We start from the raw sequence: 16,081 nt of genomic DNA on the forward strand, positions 1-16,081 counted from the left end.
TGATGCAGGCTTTTAATCCCAGCACTTGGGAGACAGAGGTTGGAGGATCGCTGTGAGTCTGAGGCCATCCTGGGTCTACAGAGTGAGTTCCAGGTCAGCTTGGGCTATGAGATGCTACCTCAAAAAACCCAAAAAGTGCTAGGTGTGGTGGTGCACGCCTTTAATCCCAGCACTCGGGAGGCAGAGGTAGGAGGATCACCAAGAGTTTGAGACCATCCTGAGACTACATAATGAATTCCAGGTCAGCCTGGGCTAGAGTGAGACCCTACCTTGAAAATCCAAAAAACAAAACAAAAAGTGGGCTGGAGAGATGGGTCAGTAGTTAAGGTGCTTGTCTGTGAAGCCTAAGGACCCAGGTTCAATTCTTCAGTGCCCACATAAACCAGATGCACAAGGTGGCACATGTGTCTAGAGTTCATTTACAGTCGCTGAAGACCCTGGTGCACCCAGGTTCTCTCTATCTGCCTCTTTCTCTCTCTCTCTCTCAGATAAATAAATAAAATATTTAAAAATTGTTGAATAGCTGAATATAAGAAGTTGCTGACTAAAGGACTCAGGCATGGTGGCGCATGCCTTTAATCCCAGCACTTGGGCGGCAGAGGTAGGAGGATCACCGTGAGTCCAAGGCCACTCTGAGACTACATAGTGAATTCCAGGTCCGCCTAGGCTATAGTGAGACCCTATCTCAAAAAAAAAAAAAAAAAAAAATGTTGCTGATTCTTGTTCTAGTAAATTAGACTCATGTAAAATGTCAGCCAATAATGTGTATTCATGCATTTATTCACACATTCATTTAGCAAACATGCATGCAATATCTAGCATGTGTCTAGGCATGATGCTAAATGATAGGGACTCAGAGGGACTTGGTAGCAAACAAACCTAGAATAGATCCTGCTTGCTCTCCTACAGCATACAAATTTATACATAAGGTTCTCCCTCTCCCTTTCCCTTTTCCCTGTTCTCCCCTCTTCTTTTCTCCTCTCCCCCTCCCCCTCTTGTCTGATATTCAGGTCTCACTATGTAGCTCAGGCTGACGTTGGACTTGTGACCCTCCTGTCTTAGCTTTCTGTGTAGTGGGCTTATAGAGATTTGCTACTAGGCCTGAGTCCTCTTCTTTCTCTCTCTTTTTGGTTTTCCAAAGTAGGGTTTCACTCTAGTCCAGGCTGACCTGGAATTCACTATGTTGTCTCAGGGTGGCCTCAAACTCATGGCAATCCTCCTACTTCTTCCTCCCAAATGCTGGGATTAAAGGCATGCACCACAATGCTCGGCTTTTCTCTCTCTCTCTCTTTCTTTCTTTCTTTCTTTCTTTCTTTCTTTCTTTCTTTCTTTCTTTCTTTCTCTTCCTTCCTTCCTTCCCTCTTTCTTTTTTAGAATTCATTCATTAATTTATTTATTGGTTTATTTTATTTTATTTATTTATTTATTTGAGAGCGACAGACACAGAGAGAAAGACAGAGGGAGAGAGAGAGAATGGGCGCGCCAGGGCTTCCAGCCTCTGCAAACGAACTCCAGACGCGTGCGCCCCCTTGTGCATCTGGCTAACGTGGGACCTGGGGAACTGAGCCTCGAACCGGGGTCCTTAGGCTTCACAGGCAAGCACTTAACCGCTAAGCCATCTCTCCAGCCCTATTTATTGGTTTTTGAGGTAAGGTCTCACTCTAGCTCAGGCTGACCCTGGCACTGACTCTGTAATCCCAGGCTAACCTTGAAGTCTTTAAGGAACTCACAGCAATTCTCCCTTCCTGTGTCTCTGGGGTGCTGGGATTAAAGGCATGCACCCTTTTCTTTATTTAGGTATTCTTTAGATAAGACTTGTGGGGTTTTTTTTTTGTTTTGTTTTGTTTTTTGAGGTAGGGTCTCACTCTAGTCTAGGCTGACCTGGAACACACAAAGTAGTCCCAGGCTAATCTCAAAGTCTTTAAAAGGCTGCATTTCCCCCTCTGAACTCTTGGGTTAAATCATATATATATATATATATTTTTTTTTTGGTGTGTATATATGTATGTGTTCATGTTAATGTGTGTGAGTGTGGGTGTGCACATGGCATGGCACACATGTGGGAGGTCAGAAGACACACACATACCCTAGAGGATATTCTGAGGAATGGGGGCTAAGAGTGACTTGTGATGAAGAATGTTGAGGCAGGACTGGAAAGATGTGGAGTGGATAAACCCAATGGGGGAGGGCTGATACTGTCATGTGGACTAAAACGAGACTTCTGACGGTGGTGGTGTTCATCTTCCACCTTGTTTGAGGCAGGGTCTCTTGTTTACTGGGCTGAGATCACTAGGCTAGTCTCCTGCAAGCTCCTGGGCAGTTCTCCTGTCCCGGCTCTCCTCTTGCTGTAGGCACACTGGGATTACAGACATTAGCACTACAGTGTGTGGCTGTACATGAGTTCTGGGAATCCAAACTCAGGTGCTCATATTTATGTGACAAGTGCTTTTATGCTGAGCCATCTCCTCAGCCCTGGGCTTCCATCTTCTAAGTCAGTGGAGGCGCACTTACTCCTTTCAGGAGGAGGAAGGGAATTCTTGGTTCAGCCTAACAAACCATGGATCAGAACTGACGCAGCATACAGAGGCAGGAGAATGACGAGAGTAAACTTGTTCACTTGAGCCCAGCTTGGCTCCAAGTCATGCTTCTACTACTTACAAACTATCAGTATACTTGGGCAACATAGTTAACATCTATCTCTGTGCCGCAGTTTCCTCTGCAGTAAACTGTGAAGTCACTGTTTTCACGAGGATTAAGTGTTAGAGGTGAGACAAGTAAACTTAAATGAAGTAATGAAAGCAAGTCTGTTCAGTCTGATTTATGGGAGCTGGACAGTTCAGAAAGTGAGATTTTGTTGTGCTTGTATTTGCCACCTTTCTCAGATTTGCATTAAATAAGTAAACTTTGGCTTAGGTTCATTTTACTTCATTTAGTTACACAATGTGAATGGTTGAAAAGTCAGACAGAAATTTGGGGTTCCTGACTGTCTTTCCAAGTCTAGGTCCTGTGCTAATCTTGGGAGTCTCATTTTAGTCCACATGACAGTATCAGCCCTCCCCCATTGGGTTTATCCACTCCACATCTTTCCAGTCCTGCCTCAACATTCTTCATCACAAGTCACTCTTAGCCCCCATTCCTCATAATATCCTCTAGGGTATGTGCGTGTCTTCGTCTTACCACCCTCTGACTCTATCTCAGACGCTGAGGCTCCCCACAGAAACCACAAAGGATCATTCCAGTTTCCCTTAGGAAATGCAGAAAGTATTATGCTTCGGGGTCAATCCCAAATAGAACCTTCTCTGAAGGCCATTTGTTCCCTTAATGTCTTTTACCCTTATGTGCTGTCAGGCTTCTCTGTGAAGCTCGGGCCCATAGAGCACACAGTTACCTTCAAGAGTTTACGACACGTACCTGGCTGCTTTCTGTGTGAGCTCCAGTGGGAAATCTGGGCACAGTAACTGCAGCAAACAGTGGTATTCCCTCATGGTCAGCAGATCTGAAGTGTAAGAGAGAGGAACACATTAAGACTCTGCAGTTCAAATCATTGACCTCTCTTTGGTCATTTCATGGGCTTCAGACCCAGTTTTGTTAGAAATGCTCATTGAAAGGCAAGTCAGTATTAATGGGTGAGATTTTTTTTAAAATGTCTTCCTTTCTTTAAAAACCACCTAAGACAAGTCTCTTCTTTTAATTGTTTTTCATTTTTATTTTTATTTATTTGAGAGAGAGAGAGAGGCAGATGGGGGGAGGGAGAATGGGCGTGCCAGGGCTTCAGATGCACACATCTCCTTGTGCTTATGTGGGTCTTGGGGAATTGAACCCAGGTCCTTTGGCTTTGCAGGCAAGTGTCTTAATCACTATGCCACCTCAGCCCAATGGGTGAGATTTTAAGACTGATATCTGTACAAAGCCTTTTGTGGGTAAAGGCGCCCAGGTAATGGCATTTGGACTAGTTTGAGAAGTGGTCAGGTGAGGAGAGGAAACAACAGAGGCACCTTCATCAGCCCTCTTGCCCTGTTTTTTCCTGTCTATAAAAATCCTGGTGAATGAGTCATGCTAAATCTGGTGAGGTCTGTTGAAATTCTCTGGAATGGGAACATTTACCACCACATGCCCAAAGACTGTCCACAAAATATCTGGAGGGAGCACCAAGGCAAACAGCCTTGCATGGATGAGGGAGAGGAGTATATAGAATACAACCCACAGACCTTATTATGCTGTCAGCCAGGACTGCAGCAGTCTGACTCCTTTGGATGCCTGCGCACAGATCTGGTCATCATGTTAAAGGATGCCAAGACAAAGGTCCAAGACACACAATCAAGGCATCCAAACAAGTCCAATACCAGAATCAGTGCTATGGGACAGAAGAGTCAGAAGGTTCTGTGGTCCAGATCTGCCAAAGAGGCAATTGTCAGAGAGCCTGAAGGTATCCCAAGGGAGAAGAAAGACACTGGATGCTTAAACATGACTATGTTATTTCCTGTGTTACAGCTAAAAAGATTCTGGATCAGCCAGGCAGCAGACACTTACAGCAGTTCCCATGTTCCCATGTTCCATAGCATTTCAAATATGGAAGGCATGCCCATGGCCAGGAAAGAGCAATCCAGCCCCTAGCCATTCTAGGTGGAGGAAGGAAACAGAGTCCATGGCTACATAGGGGAATAAAGATGGTGATCACATCTGGGCACTGGGTTTCTCTGGACCTAAGTCAGCCCAAGCCACAGGAATGCAGAGCTCCTAGCCCTGTTCATTTGGTTGATGCTTTTCCAACAAAAACCCCCAAATCTCTAGGGATAGTCCTGGGTTCCTACTACTTTTTCATCAAAGCTCACTTCAAGGTGGGGGCAGAGAGTTAAACTAACCACAGTGCCAAAGGCTGGGACACCAAAGGACCAGACTCAGTGTCAATGTAGGTCAAGGGATCAAGCTGGCTTTTGCGGTCTTGGTCTTGGCTATAATGGAGTATGTGCTATCCTTATTTGCCTGACCCCTGACACAGCCTGGAAGATCTAATTCAAGTATAGAGGAGTAATAGCTGGGGTGAGGAGTAGGACAGGTGAAGGGAAGGGAGAAAAGCCACTGAATCTAATGAGTGTCTACTTCATTCTTTGCACTACTTTTATTTATTTAAAAATATTTTTATTTACTTATTTGCATATGTATGTGTGTGTGTGTGTGTGTGTGTGAGAGAGAGAGAGAGAGAGAGAGAGAGAGAGAGAGAGAGAATAAGAGAGAGAAAGGGAATAGGCATTGCAGGGCCTCTTGCACTGCAAATAAACTGCAGATGTATGTGCCACTTTGTGTATCTGGCTTTACATGGGTACTGGGGAATTGAACCCAGAATTGAACCTTGCCAAGAAAGTGACTTTAACTGCTGGACCATCTCCCCAGCCCCCCCTTTTTTTTGTTTTGAGGCAGTTTCACTTTAGCCCAGGATAACTTGGAAGTCACTCTGTAATCCAGGCTGGCCTTGAACTCATGGCAATTTCCTACCTCAGCCTCTCGAGTGCTGGGATTATAGGTGCATTCCACCATGCCTGGCTTACATGAAGTAAGTTCTGTCTTTGAATCATCAAGTGCTTTTATAGGCTAAACTCTGGTGAGTATATCTGATACCATTCTTGGCAATTGCAGAAGAATTCATTTATCTCCTAGAAAATAACCTTGGGATGATAAATAGAGAGAAAGGGCAAAGGAAACCAAAAAGGAGAATGTTCCATGAAAGGGAGGGAAGAAGAGAGGGAGGAGAAGACAGAGAGAGAAAGAGAGAAGAGATACATAATATCCACACCTAATAATCTAATAAAGATACGGCAAGGAATGGGTTTTAGCCTCCTGGTTTCTAGAACTGACGACCTGCTTAGATTCTTTTTGTTATTTTTGTTTTTATTTTTATTTTATTTATTTGAGAGAGACAGATAGAGAGAAAGGCAGATAGATAAGAAAGAATAAACACACCAGCGCCTTTAGCCACTGCAAACAAACTCTAGACACATGTGCCACCTTGTGCATCTGGTTTACATAGGCACTGGGGAATTGAACCTGGGTCCTTAGGCTTCACAAAGTACCTTAACTGCTGAACCAGCTCTCCAGCCCTTGCTTTTGTTTTTGTTTCTGTGGTGGTGCTGGGGTGGAAGCCAGACTTGCTAGGCAAGTGCTCTACTATATCCCAGCACCCCTTTAGGTTTTTAGGATTTGGGGGTGTGTGTTGTGTGCATGTTTGTGTGTGTGAATGTGGGCAGACATAGGCCACAGTGTCCATGTGTAGATCAGACAACAACCTTGCGCGTCAGTCCATGACTTCTTCCTTGTTTAAGGCAGCATCTCTCTCTCTCATTTATTTTATTTTATTTTATTTTTTTGAGGTAGGATTTCACTGTAGCTCAGGCTGACCTGGAATTCACTGTGTAGTCTCATGGTGGCCTTAAACTCACAGTGATCCTCCTAACCTCTGCTCCCAAGTGCTAGGATTAAAGGTGTGTGCCACCATGCCTAGTTTTTTTTTTTATAATAAATATTTTAAACTTTATTTTATTTTATTTGTTTGAGAAAGTCAGGGAGAAAGACACACACACACAGAGAGAATGGGTATGCTAGGGTCTTTAGCCACTACAAACAAACTCCAGACACATGTGCCACCTTGTGCATCTGGCTTATGTGGGTACTAGGGAATTGAACCTTTGTCTTTTGGCTTTGCAGGCAAGTGCCTTAACCAATAAGCCATCTCTCCATAGGCAGCATTTCTTTTTTTCTTTTTTTTTTTTTTTTTGTGAGGTAGCTCAGGCTGACCTAGAATTCACTATGTAGTCTCAGGGTGGCCTTGAACTCATGGTGATCCTCCTACCACTGCCTTCCGAGTGCTGGGATTACAGGCGTGCACCACCATACCCTGTGTGGCAGCATTTCTTGTTCACCAGAGTTCACCAGGCTAGCTGACCCATGAGCTTCTGGGTGATTCTCCTGTCTCCACATCTCATCTTGCCATAGGTGCTCTGAGATTACAGATGCTCACATTACTGCAACCAGCTTCATGTGGGTTCTAGAGACTGGAGCTCAGGTACTCAGCTCGCACAGCAAGCACTTGATATACTGAGCCATCTCCCAGCCCTCCTTTAGGTTCTTTTTTTTTTTTTTTTAAATACTTATTTATTTATTTGAGAAAGAGACAGAAAAAGAGACACACAGAGAGAAGGAGAGAGAATGGGTGTGCTAGGGCCTCTAGCCACTGCAAATGAACTCCAGACATGTGTGCCTCCTTGTGCATTTGCTTTATGTGAGTATTGGGAAACGAACTTGGGTCCTTTGGCTTTGTTGGCAAGTGCCTTACCTGCTAAACCATGTCTCCAGCCCTTGTTTAGGTTCTTCTTCTTTTTCTTTTCAAGGTAGGGTCTCATTCTAGCCCAGGCTGACCTGGAATTCACTATGCAGTGTCAGGGTGGCCTTGAACTCACAGTGATCCTCCTACCTCTGCTCCTGAGTGCTGGGATTAAAGGTGTGCGCCACCATGCCTGGCCTCCTTTAGGTTCTTGATGTTGTTCTACTGAATGTACTTCAGGTTCTTGCTTCCCAAAGACAGAAGGATAATTTACAACATCACTTTGTTCCTCTCTCTAGTGTAACAAAAAGCTCTTAAACTACTAAAACCTAAGCCAGATGTAGTGGCACACACCTTTAATCCCAGCACTCGGAAGCAGGGGTAGGAGGATCACTGTGAGTCCAAGGCCACCCTAACACTGCATAGTGAATTCCAGGTCAGCCTGGACTAGAGTGAGACCCTACCATGAAAAAAAAATGAAATAAAATAAAAGAGATGTAGTTTATTTAGCAAAATGTCTAGAACACAGCAACACCAAGTACTGGGAGTTGACTTGGTTTTGCTTTAAGATTCTGGGGGCGAGGAGAGGAGAGGAGAGGAGAGGAGAGGAGAGGAGAGGAGAAGAAGGAGGTGTTTTTATTCTATATTTGAATGCTGCTTGGGCAAACTCATTTCCAAATACTCCTTTGCTGTATGCATTCACTGGGCATCTCCACGTGCCTTGTGCATTCCAAGCACAGCATTATAGTGATGTACAAGCCACAGAGCGGAGCTTTCAGGGTTCACACTCACTTGGGCATTTGTTAACTGCAAATGCTGCCATGCATGCTGGGCTTTGGCTCTTAGAGCTCTCTCCAAGATTTCAAAGGGCTTCCCGACAGCCTTTTGTGCTGCAGGCATAACAGTAATGAGAATGAATAGTCTTTGAGCTCTGTGCTCAGGGCTTGAATTAGTGTACTTAACCTTCACAGCAACCTTATGAAGTAGACTCCATTATTCTGCTCCCATTTCACAGATAAGGACATGAGAGCTTAGAGGATGCAATAACCTATGATTAAGGAAAAGAAAGCCCAGAGTTTGGGGGACAGGAAGAGGACTTGTTTTCCCAGTGCAAGATCCCAGGCTGGGTGGTGGTAGTGGGGGGAAGGGGCCAGAGAGGTTTAATGCAAAGTCTACCTGCTGATGTTTCTGATTATGTACTATGGACCAGACCCCGTTCTTCTTCCCCCTTCCCATTGCCTCTTCCTTCTCCTCTTCCTCATCTTCTTTGGAGTCAGGAGCTCACTCTTAGCATAGGCTGGCCTTGAACTTAAAAGTGATCCTCCTATCTTTGTGGCCTAGGTTCTGGGGTTACTCATATAAACCACCATGTATAGCCAATTTTCACCATTAAAAATGTTTATTTGTGTGTGTGGGTGTCTGTGTGTGTGTACGCGCACACAACATGCCCATGAGAGAGGGAGAGAAGGAATGGGCCTATCAGGACCTGTTGCTGCTCCAAACAAACTCCAGATATATCTGCCACTTTGTGCATCTGGCTTATGTGGTTACTAGAGAATTGACCTCTGGCTATCAGGGTTTGTAAGCAAGTACCTTTAGCCACTGAGCCATCTCCCCAATTTTCACTATCTTTATTCCCATTTCCCAGACCCCAGATTGTACCTGCACAGAAGTCGACTGGAATTCAAACCTAGGTAGCAGCTCTAGAGCTTACCCAGCTAACACTTAGCACCTTGATCTTATCAGCCTAATATGAGAAGGTTTAGGAATTTGGTTTCCCCTCCAAAATACAGTAACTAACTAGCTCCAGGTAAACTGGATCAAGGAGACAATTCTTGTGAATCAGAATTTTTAGTGTAAGAAGTTGAGGCTGAAAAGTTCTAAGTACTACCGACAGGAAACATTGAAGCGCTGCGTAATGGCTGGAGCTGGACAGGCTGAGCCCGGCAAGGGAAGATGCCTGCAGTAAGTAGGAGGCCAGTGCTGCGGGCTGTATTGGGTTCTGGCCCCGCCCTCCGCCAGCCACTCAGCACCCTGCAGGTGCAGAGAATGTAAGTGGTGTGTACCAACAGACACTCTCTAAAGGAGTCCCCCACATTAGCAGAGCTCAGCCAGCAGGTCCTGAAAGTTCAAAGACAAAGACTGTCATATAAGATCTCCACAAATTGGCACTTCTCTATGTGGGGGTGGTCAGAGCTGTTAAAACTCTCTTTGAATTCTTCTAATGGTCTCACCAACTGGGTACCTAGCTCAGGGCCAGAGAGGCTTTCCACCTTGATCCTATCATCTGCAGAGGCAGCACAGCAGCCTGGCACAGACACTGGAGTGCCTGGGTCTAAATCCTATCTTTGCCACTGACCTCCAATTACTTGACTAATAGCTCATGCCTCAGTTTCTTCACATGTAAAATGTCTACGTGGATATTACAGAGTTGTGAGTAAATGCAAAGTACGGAGACAGACCAGTATCTAGCCAGCAAAATTTTTCTGTTAGTACTCCTGCGACTGTTTCAGAAAGAAACTCTAGTTCTGAGAGTGTACTTTCTCAAGGAAGCAGCTGTTAGAGAATGCAGCTTCAGCTACGTGGTGGAGCATACCTTTAATCCAGCACTCAGGAGGCAGAGGGTGGAGGATCGCTGTGAGTTTGAGGCCACCATGAGACTACATAGTGAATTCCAGGTCAGCCTGGGCTAGAGCAAGACTCTACCTTGGGGGGAAAAAAAAAAGAGAGAGAGAGAACAGAGCTTCAGATCCAAGCTTATCTGTCCCCAGGGGCTCTGAGAGTTCCACCTGAGCAGGTAGAATCCAGTTAGTTTGTGGAGGCCTTAACTTCTAATGATAGCATTGTGGGTAGGTGACGGACACACTGCAGCTATCTTAAATATACAGATATCCTTCAGGTGGGCCAAACTGAACCAGGCAGAACAGTTGTATTGGTGCTAAACTTAAGACTTTGTAATCAACTGACCTGATTTCAAAACCTGGCTCCATTACTTGCCAGCAGCAGCACTTAGACAAGTTATTCAAGTTCTCTGAACTGTGGTTTCTTTGTGTGTATAACTGCCAGGTGTGGTGGTGCATGTCTTTAATCTCAGCACTTGGGAGGCAGAGGTAGGGGGATTGCTGAGTTCAAGGCCACCCTGAGTCTATATAGTGAATTCCATGTCAGCCTGGGTTAGAGACAGCCCCTACTTTGAAAAAGCAAAATAAATAAATAAATGAAAGTGTGTATAACCACACTAATGGGATTGTTATAAAAATCAAAAAAGTAACATATATAAGGTCCTTTAATCAGAAAACTAACAAAGTGACCAATCAATGCTAGTACTGATTTATAATTAACTGATTTAAATGTGAAGTCCTGAAATTTAGACTCAGAACAACAGCTAACATATCACAGTAAGTATGTGTTGAGGGAATGAATGAATAAAAACATGTATCACATAATGACATTAAGTCAAAGTTCACAGAGACAAAATTCTGGTGACTGTGTGGACACCAAGATGGGAGATATACAGGCATAGAAGGCATTTCTACAAATGGGTATGCAAGATAAGCCAGGAGTTATAGATGAGGTTGGGGAGATGGCTCAGAGGTTAATGGCACTTGTCTGAAAATGGGGCTGGGGAGATGGTTCAACAGTTAATGGCACTTGTCTACAAAGCCTGCTAGCTTGTCAATTCTCCAGAACCAACATAAAACCAGATGCACAAAGTAGTACATGCACCTGTAGTTTGTTTGCATTAGTAAGAGGACCTGACACACTCTCTCTCTCTCTCTCTCTCTCTCTTTGCTCTTAAAAAATAAGAGCTAAGACATGACAAATTTCTTATTTGGTAGACACTACAACTCTCAGTAAATGATGACAGGTGTACCACAGTGCATGGGCCAGTTCACCCTTAGAACCTTCTCACAATCTCCTTAATTTGGTCAATTTGAGTATTTTCATAGAATGAATCACTACTTTTTAAAATTTTTATTTATTTATTCAATGGCAACAGACAGAGAAAGAGGCAGATAGAGAGAATGGGTGTGCCAGGGCCTCCAGCCCCTGCAAACAAACTCCAGATGTGTGCGCCTCCTTGTGCATCTGGCTAACGTGGGTCCTGGGAAAATGAGCCTCGAACCGGGGTCCTTAGGCTTCAGAGGCAAGCACTTAACCACTAAGCCATCTCTCTAGCCCATGAATCATTACTTTAAAAAATTACTTATTTATTTATTTATTTATTTATTTATTTATTTATTTAACAGAGAAAGAAAGAGAGAGAGGGAGGGAGAGAGAGAAAATGGGGATGCCAGGGCCTCCAACCACTGTAAATGAACTCCAGATGTGTATACCCCCTTATGCATCTGGATAATGTGGGTCCTAGGGAATTAAACCTGGGTCCTTTGGCTTTACAGGCAAACACCTTAACCACTAAGCCATCCCTCTAGCCCTGAATCACTACTTTTACTAAGAAAACCAGAGGAAACTTGGGCTTCACAGAAGTGCACCTTACCAGAGGGAAGTGGAAGGAGATTATGATCATGATATATTGTCTATATGTATGGAAGTACTTAATAAAAAGTTAAAGCTTAAGCCAGGTGTGGTGGTGCACGCCTTTAACCCTAGCACTTGGGAGGCATCACCATGAATTTGAAGGCTACCCTGAGACTACATAGTGAATTCCAGGTCAGCCTGGACTAGAGTGAGACTCTACCTCAAGCCCCACCCTGCAAAAAAAAGTTAAAGCTGGGTGTGGTGGCACACATCTTCAATCCCAGCACTCAGAAGGCAGAGGTAGGAGGATATCTGTGAATTTGAGGCCATCCTGGGACTACAGTGAGTTCCAGGTCAGCCTGGGCTAAATAGAGGCCCTACCTCAGGAAAAAAAAAAAATTAAGAAAAAAGTTTGTCTTCCATTACTACAACTCTAGCATGAATACTACTATAGCACCCAGATTCAAAATACCCTTTTACTAGTCAGGTTTACTCTGATCCTAGAGAGTAAGGTGAAATGATTTTAGCCAAGAAAATTCATCTAGTCCAAGAAATGAATGATGCCCAATGTCATCAAGGACTAACTTGGTCTAATTTATAGGAAAAGAAAGATGGCTTTTCTACATCTGGTCTGCCTTTTTGTTGTGGAAATTCCTGCCTCTGAAGCTCTGTGGGGGCAGCTTAGTCATTTCTACATCTTCCTTTATAGACTACCATGTGTGTCCACATTTGCTCACAAAAACCATGGTGACATGTGGTTGTAGAGTCAAGGCCTGGGAAATTGTGTCTTTGCTAGGGTCAGGGTGCCATCCCTACAGACCAGCAGAAGAGTGCTGAGCAGAAAGACTTGGGGCACATCTCTGTCCCTTACGCTAAGAAGACCTCCCCTGAGTCAAGGATTTTTAGCTCCCAAAGTGTAGGGATACAACAGAGTTCAGTCAGGACTCATTAGTGTGGTTCCCTGTGTGTTAGCTGGTTCAGGATAAGGGCTGGAGATAATGAAATGCTACCAAGCCATGGGAAACCCAGAGGACTGGATGACCTCTCATTGGTTGGCTGCATGATTTCAATAGAAACTACCACAGCAGCCAGAGAACACCGCAGCTTATGAGTGTACTCTCCAATTTTCAGTTGGCATTGTTTTTACGTCCCTTTATGCAGGGGTTGTGAAGGCTCATTCTAGATGACACTCACCCATGGCCAGGCTGCTCTGCCAAGAGATGCTCGGAAGGCCATGGGTAGTTCGGGGCATGACCACACTACCCTTCCCATCCCTAGGGCACGGAGGCTTTGTTACCAGGCCACAGCTGAGTAAATACTTCTTGGTGCTACTCTGCAGAGAAGGGGAATGGAAGTGAGGAAGAGGGGAACAGGGGAAGGAGGGAGGCAAGGCATCTTGCTGCTTTGCTCTCCATGGAGTATTTGGTACAGAGTTACGGGAAGATTGCTAATATCCTAAAGGCTATGTTGCTGTCAAGCCAAGCCCAGAAGAGGAGCAGTCTATGTTCTTAAATTTTAAGCTTTTTTTGGCAGTACTGTTGTTTCATATTATCAATGGAGGGAAATGATATTAGTTCTCCAAGGGGAAATGATCCTACAAAAAGAATGAGAAGCAATTGCTTACAGCTTTACTATCTGTGGCATAAAGTACTCTGGCTATTATTGACACTATCCTTTGCTAACTTATAACTCCCTAGAGCATCTTTAGTGTGTTCAAACAGGGGCAGAAAGCCAAGTTCTTTAGATTTATATTTTATTACAAATAAGCCAAGCACCCAGTGATAAATTTAGTTATCCTGTTTCTTTGGGCAGTATATATATGTTCTTAGGTAATGTGTTAAATCAGACAGGTTAATAATTTTATGGCAGTGTCTAAAATGAACAAAATTTTCTAGGAACTGTGTATATCAGTTACAGATGTAAAGGAATGTGGTCATTTCCAATTAGGGAATGTATATGATACATGATGGACATTTTCTCAGGCTTGTAAGCCATCCCTAACCACCACCAAGAGCCTGAACTATAAGGGCTTCGGATGTAGCTCAATTGCTAGAAGGCTTGCCTTTGTGCAAGGTTTGACTCCTGGTACTGCATAAACTGGCAGCAGTGATGCATGACTGTAATCCTAGCATTGGGGAGGTGGAGGCAGAAAGACCAGAAGTTCAAGGTCATCCTGAGGTAAACAGTAACTCCAAGGCCAGGATCCATTAGACCTTGTCAAACTTAAAAATCTACACTGTATCTTAGGGTACTGCCTGTGTTCTGGGCCTCAGGTGGGCTGTTGAGAGATGGAGGAGCAGGGCAAGATACCATGGCGGAGGAAGTCACTATCTGAGGAGGCTTGGATGATGTGAACACACCACAGCACATAAACCTAGGATGGGCAGCATACTGCATTGTGGAAGAAGGTACCAGTGCCAGGGAAAAAGAAAGTATCTGGTAGCAATGGAACTAGCTACTCTGGCAGGGTAGTGCCCTCCCCATTATGGAGGAAACTGCACGTACTCTTAGGCAGCAGTGCATGGAACAGGGTCTGGGTACACTAAGTTCCCAAAGGGTCCATCAGGGACATCACACAAGCCCAGCATTCACCCACCACTCACAGGCTCAGGAAGCTCACCAACTATTGGTGGTTTATGTTTGATAGTGTGTACTTTTTCAGACAGATGCTGCGAAAGCAAAGTGGAATTATGTAGAAGCAAGCAGGTACTTTTTTTTTTTAAGTTTTATTAACATTTTCCATGATTATAAAATATATCCCATGGTAATTCCCTCCCTCCCCACCCCCACACTTTCCCGTTTGAAATTCCATTCTCAATCATATTACCTCCCCATTACAATCATTGTAATTACATATATACAATATCAACCTATTAAGTATCCTCCTCCCTTCCTTTCTCCACCCTTTATGTCTCCTTTTCAACTTACTGGCCTCTGCTACTAAGTATTTTCATTCTCACGCAGAAGCCCAGTCATCTGTAGCTAGGATCCACATTTGAGAGAGAACATGTGGCGCTTGGCTTTCTGGGCCTGGGTTACCTGACTTAGTATAATACTTTCCAGGTCCATCCATTTTTCTGCAAATTTCGTAACTTCATTTTTCTTTACCGCTGAGTAGAACTCCATTGTATAAATGTACCACATCTTCATTATCCACTCATCTGTTGAGGGACATCTAGGCTGGTTCCATTTCCCAGCTATTATAAATTGAGCAACAATAAACATGGTTGAGCATGTACTTCTAAGGAAATGAGATGAGTCCTTTGGATATATGCCTAGGAGCGCTATATCTGGGTCATATGGTAGATCAATCTCTAGCTGCTTTAGGAACCTCCACACTGTTTTCCACAATGGCTGGACCAGATTGCATTCCCACCAGCAGTGCAGAAGGGTTCCTTTTTTTCCACATCCCCGCCAACATTTATGATCATTTGTTTTCATGATGGTGGCCAATCTGACAGGAGTGAGATGGAATCTCAATGTAGTTTTAATCTGCATTTCCCTGATGACTAGTGACGTAGAACATTTTTTTAGATGCTTATATGCCATTCGTATTTCTTCCTTTGAGAACTCTCTATTTAGCTCCATAGCCCATTTTTTGATTGGCTTGTTTGATTCCTTATTATTTAACTTTTTGAGTTCTTTGTATATCCTAGATATTAATCCTCTATCAGATATATAGCTGGCGAAGATTTTTTCCCATTCTGTAGGTTGCCTCTTTGCTTTTTTCACTGTGTCCTTTGCGGTGCAAAATCTTTGTAATTTCATTAGGTCCCAGTGGTTAATCTGTGGTTTTATTGCCTGAGCAATTGGGGTTGTATTCAGAAAGTCTTTGCCAAGACCAATATGTTGAAGGGTTTCCCCTACTTTTTCCTCTAGCAGTTTCAAAGTTTCCGGTCTGATGTTAAGGTCTTTAATCCATTTGGACTTAATTTTTGTGCATGGCGAGAGAGAAGAATCTATTTTCATCCTTCTGCAGATATTTATCCAGTTTTCAAAACACCATTTGCTGAAGAGGCTGTCTCTTCTCCAATGAGTATTTTTGGCATTTTTATCGAATATCAGGTGGCTATAGCTACTTGGGCTTACATCTGGGTCCTCTATTCTGTTCCACTGATCTACATGTCTGTTTTTGTGCCAGTACCATGCTGTTTTTGTTCCTATGGCTCTGTAGTATAGGTTAAAATCAGGTATGGTGATACCACCAGCCTCTTTTTTGTTGCTCAGTATTATTTTAGATATTCGAGGTTTTTTGTGATTCCAAATGAATTTTTGGATTGTTTTTTC

At 43.8% G+C, this 16,081-nt stretch overlaps 1 protein-coding gene across 1 annotated transcript in view; it reads right to left on the bottom strand.

Annotated features, from left to right (window-relative positions):
* C1H11orf49 (chromosome 1 C11orf49 homolog) overlaps positions 1–16,081 on the bottom strand; it is a 270,359-nt gene that overhangs the window by 30,112 nt on the left and 224,166 nt on the right. The window contains exon 4 of the mRNA XM_004657220.3: positions 3,412–3,496. Within this exon, the coding sequence (XP_004657277.1) occupies positions 3,412–3,496 (85 nt within the window). The remainder of the gene's footprint in view (positions 1–3,411; positions 3,497–16,081) is intronic.

This window comes from Jaculus jaculus, chromosome 1 (genome assembly GCF_020740685.1).
Source record: "Jaculus jaculus isolate mJacJac1 chromosome 1, mJacJac1.mat.Y.cur, whole genome shotgun sequence".
NCBI classification, from domain to species: Eukaryota; Metazoa; Chordata; class Mammalia; order Rodentia; family Dipodidae; genus Jaculus; species Jaculus jaculus.